This window comes from Perissodus microlepis, chromosome 7 (assembly GCF_051167445.1).
Source record: "Perissodus microlepis isolate ML-2025 ecotype Zambia chromosome 7, ASM5116744v1, whole genome shotgun sequence".
Taxonomy (NCBI): domain Eukaryota; kingdom Metazoa; phylum Chordata; class Actinopteri; order Cichliformes; family Cichlidae; genus Perissodus; species Perissodus microlepis.
Genome location: NC_140467.1, coordinates 47,970,351 through 47,981,892, shown reverse-complemented (window position 1 = coordinate 47,981,892; position 11,542 = coordinate 47,970,351). Strand labels below are relative to the sequence as shown.

Sequence of the window (11,542 nt, the reverse complement as noted above, 5' to 3'; positions counted from 1 at the left end):
TGGTCCCTCTTTTGCCATGCCACATGTCCACCCACACAGGGGTTCTCAATTATTTTTGCCTGATTAAACCTCTTCTTAGGACTGTGTGGGCATATACGGTTTGTTCTTCACTAACAGCCCCCTAACTCGCCTGCTTTTCTTATGTGTACCAAAGGAAAGACACCTTGGGGGCCTATTTTACATTTCATTCAAAGCACAAACACACAAATGCTGCTAATAACAAGACTTCATTATATGCAAATGTTCCAGTGACTCGTGACAGACTGAGTCAGCCAGCAGGCACCAGCATGTCGAGTCCCAGGAAATGAACCAAAGCCACTTAAGGAATCGTATGTATGTCTTTTATTATTTACAACCATGCTTTTATAATGACCAGATGCACATCTAAACAGGCACAATAACTTAAAAAAGGTAAAGGTAAAGGATAACAAAACTCATTATAGTTTAAACCGCCTGTCACCGTTACCTATCATCCAGCCTTTAAGAAAAAAGCCCCAACAATTATGTGCACAATTCTAATGGTGAATAGGAAAAAAAGTCATGCACTTTCCTATTCGATTTACCCTGTGTTTTTCTTTACATGCATTCTACACGTTGTCTGTACCATATATAAATTAATTGCCTTCCTGTGAGTTGAAGAAGGACAGTTTATCCAGATAGGTGAGGGTTTTGCAGGCCACCAGTCCGTAATAGGTCTGCAACAGCGAACATTTTCTATCCCTCTGTCTCAGGTCAGTCCACACTCTGTCTAGTTCATGGCTCCCCATTCCTGCTGAGCTGAACATATAGTGGTAACAGCAGGCATTGTAGCGGATGTGTTTTCCTCCTGAGAACCTGGCACTGTGTGTTGGTGCAACACCGGCCTTCTTAGCACAAAGTCCCACAAAAACATCAGCTGGCACAGGTGCACGGACCTCTGCGGATGCTACGTACACTTTTCGGACCACGTCCTGGGACAGAATGTAAGCTGCCCCTTCACAGTATTCAGGAAGGTATTTGCTTGGGTAGAGAGATGGGGGCAGGTAGCCAGGACTATTGGGATCCCTGTCAGGAGAGTCTCTCTGGATCACTCTGCCCAGATAGAAGTCCTCAGGGTGCCTGTGTAAGCCAAGCAGATAGCCTACAATGGCAGGAAGGTTGACAAACACAGACTCTTTGGTCAGCAGGACAAAGCGTGCCAGAGGGCAGAAGGTGATCACCCAGCGGATAGCCAGCACTGTCTTCTCTGTTGGGCCATGGAGGGATGAGTCAGCTGTAGCATGACCTTGGACCACATCTCCATAACGTTCAGACTCGCTCATGAGGGCTTCCTGTGCAGCAGAAGTCTGAGTTGATCCGATGATAAACAGTATCTGCACTGGAAAGCCTTGGATGAGTGTTTGATTGGCCCATGTCCTCCTAACTGCATCTCTTTGGGTGATATTATCTGGAGAGCTGAAGACAAGAGTGAGGAGGAAAAGGTCAGAGGTTTTGCAGACATCAGGGTTAGCGATAGGATAAGCCTGTGACACATTTTCCTTGGCATTGCTCAGGTCCAGTTTCCTTGCTTTCTCTCTCACGCCTACAACCGTGCCATCAGCATAAACCCCAGGCGTGGGCTGCAGCAGGTACTCCTCAATGAAATCGGCCCCAAATAACAAGCAGTGGAAGAGCAGCACATTGAAGAAGAGGAAGCACCACTGGTGGGTACGTAGCTTGCACAGACAGAACTGGATCAGCAGATAAAAAGATGAAGCATAGTCAATTAGAACAAAAATTAGTTAATAGAACTTAGATTAAATTGAAAAGCTGCAAAGAGTTCACTCTGTACCTGCATGACACCCTCTTCCATCAACTTGTTGTTGTTCTTTTTGTTAGTGACAAATGACCAGAGGACCTCCTGCACTGGTCGGCTTTAGGACAATACTAGCTGACAGACAGTGTTTTCATTTTCATGAAACTCTAGCAGCATGTAACCTTGCACCGAAGCCCAGAGTCAATACCTCATTAAGAGGAGTGTACCTTGCGTCCTCCATACAACATTAATGACACCTAGAAGGAACAGAACAGTTATTCTGCATGTTATAAATGTTTAAAAAAAAGTACCAAGACACTAAAACTCCTCCTCCTTCTAGAAGCATACAGAACTTATTAAAATGGTGATATGTTGTATATTGTTTGGCAAGATCAACAACTAGATGCTGTCTTATCAGGCCTCAGGCACATTTAAATTTAAGGTCTGATTAAAAACAAAAAACTAAGAGCGAGAGCCGACCTCAAGTTTTCTGGGAGCTTGCTCAAGTTATGCGGGTCATAAAATCTAAATGCTGCTTCCCCAATGTTTAGTTTTGACTTTGGGAATAGAAAGAAAACCAGATGTCTCAGATAATCTTAGACTTTAGACATCAGTGGATCACAAATGTGTTTTTGGTCTCTAACCATTTAGTGCTTTGTATACCAATAGTAGTATTTTAACATCAATGCTTCGCCACACAGGAAGCCAGTGTAAATATCTGGGATATCTTCAACTGCTACTTTTTAAAGAATCTAACTAAAGACATAATTACAGTGCACAACCCTACTGAACACAAATCCTTGCAAAGGTTTATCCAAAATCATGCCAAGACACAAGCTTTTCAGTTCTTTATAATCAATTAATTTTGTAAATGTAGCTGCTGAAATTTTGCTTTAGGTCCAAAAATACACCAACATGCCAAGATGTCAGCATCTGATGCACTAAGGAATAACTTTAATCTTTGTGTTTAAAACATTGCTCTGCATTTTGTTTTCATTTAATTTAAAAGAATTATTATACATCTTAATTATGTATGATGTATTAATCTGGGTTACACAAGAAAAAGCAGATGTTTGACAAAAGTGGCCCCAGAATGGAGCCTTGAGGAACTCCTCATCATATATTCTTGTACAATGTCTAACTGTGCACTATACAGGTCACACAAAGTAGTCCCCGTCCTTTAATCAGTTAGCGCTTCCCCACACACTTTTACCGGTACGGTCTTTGAGTCGTTTGGTACCGGGCTGCGAGAGTTGAGCCTCAGGTGTGAAATTTATGGTTTTCAGGTTTTTTATCAGTTTTTAATGTTATTTTTTTCAGTGTTTTTATTGTTAACTCGGTTTCCCTGGGTATTTTCCCATGTGTTATGAATAAATCTTCTTTTTTTGGTGCCGGTACTGGTTTTATTTCATTGTATTTATCCGCAACACCTTAAAGGTCAGTCTGTGAAAATATTGTTGGATATAAACTGGTCCGTGGTGCAAAAAAGGTTGGGGACTGCTGGTATACATGATATATATAGTGCCTAACTCTATATCTAGCATCAAATGTAGCAGTCAAATGTAGCATTAATCAGAATCAGAATCAGAATACTTTATTGATCCCTGGGGGAAATTATTTTTTGTTACAGTGCTCCATTATAAACCAACATTAAGACAAGACAGACAATATGCTAACTAAGAATAGTACAATATATACATATATATACATACATAAGTCACTCATAAATAAATAAATAGCTGGAAAAGAAACGTGTATTTGTAGCAGTAACCAGTGTGTTAAGTGGATGCGTTGTACAGGGAGATGGCCACAGGCAGGAAAGATTTCCTGTGTCGTTCAGTGGTGCTTTTCGGTAATCTCAGTCTCTCACTGAACGAGCTCCTGTGACTGACCAGCATGTCATGGAGTGGGTGGGAGGTGTTATCCAACATTGTCTTTATCTTGGACAGCATCCGCCTCTCCGACACCACCTTGAGGGAGTCCAGCTCCATCCCCACAACATTACTGGCCTTACGGATTAGTTTATTAAGTCTGTTGGCATTAATGTCAAATAAGTCCAACATTGTAAAATTTCTGCTGTAATCTGTAATTACTTGAATTTAGAATGGGCCTATAGTCTATTAGCAAGAAGGCTATATTGTTCTTATTTTAAAAGAGATGCAATTTTATGGTTTATGTGGCCTTTAAGGGAAAAATTAAGTGAAGTAACCAGAGTGCTGCCCTCTCACACATGCTCTACACTAGGCAACCTCGCTCTTAAACTTTACATCTGCCATTTCTAGCCCCTTTTCACTAGTACATACTCAGCACTAGTTGCGGATCCTAAATGCTCATATTGTGCCATGATTACAATTACAGACTCACATTACAGACTCTGAATCTGATATGGAGACACTGGCTGTGCTCCTCTAATTGTTTGCTTTTGTCAGTGTAGAAGAAGAAATATTCTTTGCATACTTTACTAGTTAGGAGTTTAGGGTCTACAGGCATATGAGGTTTTAGCAACAAATTAACCATAACAAATAAATGTATATTGTCATAAACTTAAGGATTGTCTTAAACTCGGAAGGTTCTATAGATGACTATGGACAACGGAATAGTACTAAAAATATTTTAAAAAATAAATAAATAAAATGCTTTAGAAAAACAACAATAAAAACAAAAAGAAATGCACCCACCCCCCAAAAAAAGAAAGAAAAAGAAAACCCAACACTATTAGATGCATGATCTTTCCATTACCAGTAATAATGTCAGTTGTTGGTGTCAACCTGAAAGTTATAATACAGCGCAATTTTATTATTGAAGTTACACTTTGCAAGTTGTTTAAATTAAGGGGGACACATGGAGAGGGAGGAGGTGATAGGGCAGGGATCACGTAGAGCAGAAATGAAGGCTGTTGAGCCAGATTAAACCTGAGGACCGACCAACATGTACGCCACTGCTGTGTCCCTATGATCGGTCAAATATAAAGTCTTTATTGTCAGAGTTTGTACCTGATGTGGAAAGACAGTCAAGCACAGTGGAACTTGGCCAAGGTGCAGGGAGCACATTTAAGTCTTTGAACTGCTATGAACTGTGTGTCAGCAGAGCAGTTTTCGACAGACTGGGAAAGTGACTTCTCATTCTTTGAACTAGTATGATGTTCATGGCTTAATGAATGACGGGGGGAAAATTTTGATTAAAAAAATTATATAACATTGGTCAGAAATGTTGAAATTACCCTTGAATTGTGTAAAAGTACCAAACCATACTGACGTACAACAAGTAAACATATATAACTATTAGATAATTTGGTTATTGGCAAGAATTTGGCAAGAAATCAAAATAATTTTTAAAAAAGAAAAAGAAAAAGAAAACAAGGACTCTGGGGATCCGAAATAAGTGGAGCATCCTTCTCAGTCCAGCAGGTGGTGGTAATGTGCCATAATGTTAGATAGCCACCGTATCCGGAACCGGATGAAGAAGAAATCATTTTGGCGGATACGTTTGGCTGAAGTCTCCCCAAACACTGGAAGATATGGCTGCTTCCATTGACAGCTTACTGGAGGAAATCGCTGGAGTTGAAGACCCAGTTGAAGAACTTCAGAGTTTAAAAACTGCTCTGTTAGCGATTCCTGTCAGTGCCTTGAAGGACTCAGTTAGAGGACAGCGTTTAGATATCATTTTCTCTCTGCTCAACTCCAGTGACAGGTGCGTTTGGCTCTGTGCATCAGCTAAACGTTGGCGAATAACTGCTGAGTCAGTCAGTGGGTATAATATATGTTTTGCTAACAGTTAGCTATATTGACACTAGGTTAACGTACGAGAATGGTTTATTAGTTAGCCTAAAAGAGCTGCTTGAAACTGAGCTAATTGTTAGCAAGCTAACTGGTTATAGTGTTACTAATAACACAGCCCCAGCAGGACACGGTTTGACATTTAAAACACCAACCTTCATGTTTAGACCATGTTTTTAACCACTGTGCCCTTTTTGGACACTGAAATTGCTACGGTTTTTGATTACAAACGTGCTCAAAGTTAGCATTTAAACTACATGTGTTGTTTAATCCAAGTTTTTTTGGAGTTGTAAACATGCAGCTGAACGAGTTAATCCAAGCACTGTTTTTAGATTGATTTGATTACTGTTATGTATAACCGCAATTGCCGGTCCCATCTAGTTTTTAGAAGACATTTTTAGTGTTGTAATTTTTAACCTGTAATAGCAAGAACTATTCTACGCTATACAAGGGTTTATGCTTTCCTTTAAATGACTTGTTACTGGTTTCCTTAGCTTCAAGGTTAACTGAATTTGGCCTTAAAGGTGCTTTGGTACATCAAATATTTCCACACTGACAGCAGTGAATGGTATTTTCTAACACTGTACAGAATAACCGTAGTTAAAATAAAAAATAAGGAGCTATATTGATTGTTAAATAAATAAATACTCACAGGACGCAGGTGGAGCTATGCGTAGACATCCTTGAACGCATCTTAATGGCCATGAGCCCTGTGCATGTGGTCCAGAACTACAGAGCGGAGCTGCAGGGGGGGTTGACTCACCCAAATGACACTGTTAAGATACTGGCCTTGGTACAGGTAGGCTGCTCGCACACATACACGCACAGAAAGTATCTTGTAAAACACTGAAAATATTAGTTAATCCCACCTTCTTGTGTCAGATTGGGAGAGTGGTGGAGGACCCTGATGCTGTTACTGAAATCCTCAACAACCACGACGTCCTCCGAGCAGCAATCCGCTGCATCGGAGAAGAGAAGATGGCTGTGGCAAAGCAGGTGATGAATAAAGCATTATAATTACACTCCTCACATTTTATAAAGTGTCAGTGCCTGGAGTATCTGTTTTTCTTTTGTTTTATCTCAGGCGATTCAGTCCTTGTCTAAGCTCAGTCATTCCAAGCCTGGATTAGACAAATTATTCCAGACTGACCTGCTGCAAGTCATGAAGGATGTGATGGCCACAAGTGACATTATTAGATACAGAATATATGAGGTATGTTCAAACTGGGTTATAACATAGGATCAGCAACCCTTGTAATGATTTTAAATTCGATTTACTTAGTTGGAATCGGTCGACAGTATGACATTACTTACACATACTGACTTAGGTCATTTTATATATTGTATACATGTCATGTACAGAGTTCGACACTTTCATATAAATGATCTTATAAAGTTTTTTGTCCTTTCTGCTTGCAGCTGGTGGTGGAGATCTCATCTGTATCTCCCATTTCTCTCGGTTACTGTGCCAACAGTGGCCTCATTTCTCAGCTGCTCAGTGAATTAACAGGAGACGACGTATTGGTCAGGTAGTACAAACTAAGTTTGACTGCTTTTCTCCTTCTTTCATATGTGTTTCATCTTCGTTTATGCTGTTAATTTGTTTTTTTACTTTTTTACCAGGGTCACAGCTGTAGAGATGGTAACAACTCTTGCACACAGTCAGCATGGTCGGCAGTATTTGGCCCAGCAAGGTATCATGGATAAGATCTCAAACATGATCAGAGGAGCCGAGACTGACCCCTTCTCTTCCCTCTACCTTCCAGGTGAGTGTCTGTATCATCCCCACCCAAATATATATTTATCTGTCTAATACACAACAATATAATGTAATGCCTTTTACAGTCTTATCCATACAGTTCAGCATTATTCTGCACTTTATGATGTGAGTATTACTGCTGCAGGTTTGGTGAAATTCTTTGGGAACTTGGCCATCATGGACAGTCCACAGCAGGTTTGTGAAACCTATCCAGCTTTTCAGAACAAAGTGTTTGAGATGGCGCTTGATCCGGACCCTGTGATGATCGGCGTGGCTCTGGACACTTTGGGATTACTGGGATCTAATGTGGAGGGGAAGCAGGTCCTGCAGAAAACAGGTTAGCTCGGTATCCTTGGCTTTATGAAAGAAATTTTCTACATAACATTTTCTTATAAAAGAAAAAAAATTGAATCTGAGTGAATTTTAGTTTAAAAGTTATTCTCTTTTTTTCTGACATGACTTTGAAAGGTCTTGGTCTAACAAGACTGTCTTGTATTTTTTGACCATTCTTATGGTTTGACTGTTTTCTTTTTGTTCAGGAGAAAAGTTCAAGGCTGTGTTGTCAAAAATGAGCCAGCTTGCCAGTTCTGGACCTACAGAGCTCAGAGTTCGAAGCTTGGACGCGATATCACAACTTCTCTCCCTACAGGTATTTTTTTGACATATAAAGAAAAATCATTTTTAATAAAATATTTCTTAACAACGATACAAAAGTGCAAGTTGGTCAATTTATTCATCGCAGCCAGAGCAGCAGACAGAAGACCTTTTGGCCCTGACAGAGTCATGGTTCCACCTTTTGTCCAGCCAGCCCATGGACATGATTCGCAACATCAGCACTCAGCCCTTTCCAGAGCTGCACTGTGGAGCACTGCGGATATTCACTGTAAGCACTGTTTTACTTTTTCATCTTCTAATATTTCCTCTTTGTGGCTCTGACCACCTGGTTACCTGTAGAAATAAAGGTCTCTATCTGATAGTGATATTTGGAGGGGGGCACAAGCGTATATTGCTCTAATAATATTTGTCTTATATAACATCACTGGATATCTGTGCATACGTGTCTGCCAGGCCATTGCCACTCAGCCATGGGGCCAGAAGCTGATGATTAACACTCCTGGATTCATGGAGTTCATTTTGGATCGTTCAACGGGCCAGACGAAGGAGGCCAAAGATGCCAAGTTTGAACTGATTGGGGCACTTGCAGGTTCATCAACAGCAGCTGAGATCCTGGGCAGTCAGCACTACATCCGCGTGAAGACTTACCTCAGAGAAGGACCTTACTATGTTTCAGCTGTGGCCGCAGTCAGCACCGAGGGAGCGGACTGAGTCAAATTAACAATAAACCAATTCAAATGCACTTCATGGGCTTCTAGTTGATGCTTAAGTAATGGATAAGTGGCTGAGTGATCTGCCTGTGGATTAATATAACATACTCTGCAAACCCTACAGCATCTGGATAAAAAATTACCATGTAAAGGATGATTAAAAGTTCTTAGAAACAAATAATTTATCTTCAGTACTTGCACGGCTAGGTTGCAGCTGCACTACATTCAATAATTATCAGGTTTTTTTGGCAGAACACTAAACACCTGATCCTTATCTTCAGTCATATTCTGTTACTGCAGTTTGCAAGTACATAGATCATTGTTTATAAAATAACAAAAAGTTTCTCCATGAACCATATTGGTAACCACTAAACAAATAAACATGTGTCACTTTGTTGCTATGAAGGTTTTTTGAATCACAGTCAGAAAGCTTGCGTTTAAAACCAAAAAAGTTAAGAGGTTTCTAATGAAAGATTCAGCTTTGATTTCCTTTCCTCCTTTGATTGCAATGAGATCAGCAAATTCTTGAGTATCTTATCTTATAGCATGAATTCAGTCTATATTTTTCCCATAAAGCATCTGCGCACAGTAGAGGTCAAACAAGATGAACTCAATGAATGAATGAGTACTATACCAGCATACCCACGTCTTATCTGTAAAGTCCCCACATACCGTGTTATGTTAAGGTGTTTAGTTTAAGCGTCTTTACCAATACTTAAGTAATAATTAAAAAAAACAAAACATCCACACACTTATACAATTCCACATCGGTGTATATGGATCCAAACAATTTAAAAGGAAAAAAAAAAACTCATCTGCATCTTTTTTTCTTTTCCATTTTTTAGTTTTTTTGTAATTAAAGAAGTTTGTCTCGCAACTTGTGTGTTTCTTTACTTTTCATAAACTTTAATCCCCCTAATGAACATATTTTATTCCATTATTACATACTGTATAATAGTATTGGGGGATTAGTAATTTTTTAAATACTGTAATTGTTGCCTTAATACCCATGTTATGGTCCTTGATTAACTTTGTTGTTCTGCTGCTCATGTAGCACATAATGGGAACCTAAGTAAAAGCTCTGGAACCAACTAATATAACATGGGTGAGACTGAGAGGAAAAGGGTTTTTTTTTCTCCATAGCATTTCTTCTGTGCCTGTCAGTGTAAAAAATAAATGAATAAAAATTGAGGGAACTTTCATGGGAAATGATTTAATGCCCTGATTTAACCACAATAATAATTAAAAATTTATAATACTTAGTAAGTATTCTAAGTATATATTCAGTGCAAGGACAGAAGCTGGAAACTTTTTAATCATCTCCACCAGAGGGCAGCATTTCAGCTATTTTCATTTTTTTGTACCTTTTTCAATCTTTGCTTTTGTTTCTCCGTGAAATTTATAACGTCAGATGGCCGTTTGAATGAAAATTGTGGCAATTTTAGAAGATTACTTTCAGTTCAATCTGGGCTGTGCAGTAGCTACAAATATATTTTAATATGAAAACATATTGTTAAATGTGTTTTATAAACCATCACGTTAAATCACAAATAAGCAAATAGGTTTTAAGTACTGCTTTCACTGAATACTGTGTCCACTTACATGTCTAAATCATTAACCTATAAGTATCTTATATTGCTTTTTTCTTTAGACTCTCACTATTTAAATTAAAACAAAAAAGGTAAACTGAAAAGTAACCAGTTAGTTAAGGTACAAATAAAGTAGTAAACAAGTCCTGGTTTTATGTTGTATGCAGTATCCAAATGACATAGTGCATCTCTCTGCCAATAACCCATCAATTTAAATTTTAAACAAACTAAAAACCCAAAAAATTGGAAAGTACAGGGATTTTAACATAGAAAAATTAAACCAAATGCAACAGTCATGTTACTGTTTTAGGTTTCCTTTAGAATTTGAACTCTGTGAGGTGGAGAGTTCGAGCTCAGGGCAGTACAGTGGCTCCACACACCAGATGGAGACCGCGATGGCACAGGGGAAAGGTCCAACTTCTCACTGAAGATAGTATCACACCTTATGTAAGCTTTTAGACACGGAACATAAAACCACTGCAGTTTGTACTAATGATAGATGTTACAGACACTGGTCGTTTTCATCCTTATCGGTGTGTCACGTCACTACAACTGTAAATACAGAGCTGGCAGAACGTGAAGTAAGCAGCTCTGTAGCTGTAGCATCTACAGCTGGAACATAGTTATGTGTTCTTGGTGACTGTGGCTGAAGCTTGCTGTGTTTGTGTGTTTGTCCCATTTTCTTAAACGCAGTATATTTGAAATACTTCCAAATTTTTCACACACACTTAGAGAGGAAAGAACAGATTTGTTTTTTGTAGTCAAAGCTCAACATAGCCGTGGCCTTGCTTCTAGTTGGGAAATTCATTGGGAAACCTGAGAGGGATTATCACTACATCTTGCACAGATTTTCACTCAGGCTGTATGAAAAAGTAAGTTATAATTTAAATGATAGAAGCTGCTGTGATTTTTGTGTTTGTTTGTTTGTTTTAGGGTTTATGGCCATGACTCAAGAGTTAATCTGATTTTATCACATTTAACAAGAACATCTAAAGTGAGGAGATTATTTTTATCCAAATGTGCAAAGGTTAACGTCACTTTAATGACACGATGTTCTACAAAAATCACTTTTCAACTCTATGCCGTGACTCGGGAACAGACGAAGTGCTTCTAAACTGCACCAAGACTGGTTAGCAGAAGAATTTATGAGTTTTCACAAGCCACCAGCAACCACTTAAATATGTTTGTTTTTTTTAATTTATACTTTACAATATAATATTGTAGTTTATCAAATTTTTGTCTGGATGGCAGAGCGTCTTTATCTTTCCCACAGTTAGACTGTGAAACTTGTGACATCTATAATCCTGCTAAAAAAATCA

General features: G+C 39.0%; 2 protein-coding genes across 2 annotated transcripts; one reads left to right on the top strand and one right to left on the bottom strand.

The window, feature by feature from the left end:
* Positions 1–325: 325 nt before the first annotated feature.
* Positions 326–5,164, bottom strand: b3galt9 (beta-1,3-galactosyltransferase 9). Its single transcript, XM_084935569.1, has 2 exons — positions 1,811–5,164; positions 326–1,709 (listed from the first exon to the last, which is right to left on the bottom strand). Exons 1-2 carry the CDS (start codon positions 1,829–1,831, stop codon positions 615–617), a joined length of 1,116 nt encoding a protein of 371 aa, XP_084791695.1. The 5' UTR covers positions 1,832–5,164; the 3' UTR covers positions 326–614.
* Positions 5,165–5,223: 59 nt separating this feature from the next.
* Positions 5,224–9,035, top strand: psmd5 (proteasome 26S subunit, non-ATPase 5). Its single transcript, XM_084935568.1, has 10 exons — positions 5,224–5,464; positions 6,205–6,349; positions 6,433–6,546; positions 6,635–6,763; positions 6,970–7,079; positions 7,174–7,316; positions 7,455–7,646; positions 7,849–7,958; positions 8,052–8,192; positions 8,378–9,035. Exons 1-10 carry the CDS (start codon positions 5,292–5,294, stop codon positions 8,633–8,635), a joined length of 1,515 nt encoding a protein of 504 aa, XP_084791694.1. The 5' UTR covers positions 5,224–5,291; the 3' UTR covers positions 8,636–9,035.
* The last annotated feature ends 2,507 nt before the right edge of the window (positions 9,036–11,542 follow it).

Excerpts from the sequence above, each read along its gene's own strand:
- b3galt9 (XM_084935569.1), bottom strand. The coding sequence starts at position 1,831 with ATGGAAGAGGGTGTCATGCAG. Across the intron at positions 1,710-1,810 it reads TGGAAGAGGGTGTCATGCAG|TTCTGTCTGTGCAAGCTACG; the intron begins GTACAGAGTGAA and ends CTGCTGATCCAG.
- psmd5 (XM_084935568.1), top strand. The coding sequence starts at position 5,292 with ATGGCTGCTTCCATTGACAGCTTACTGGAGGAAATCGCTGGAGTTGAA. Across the intron at positions 6,764-6,969 it reads TTAGATACAGAATATATGAG|CTGGTGGTGGAGATCTCATC; the intron begins GTATGTTCAAAC and ends TTCTGCTTGCAG. Across the intron at positions 7,959-8,051 it reads CACAACTTCTCTCCCTACAG|CCAGAGCAGCAGACAGAAGA; the intron begins GTATTTTTTTGA and ends TATTCATCGCAG.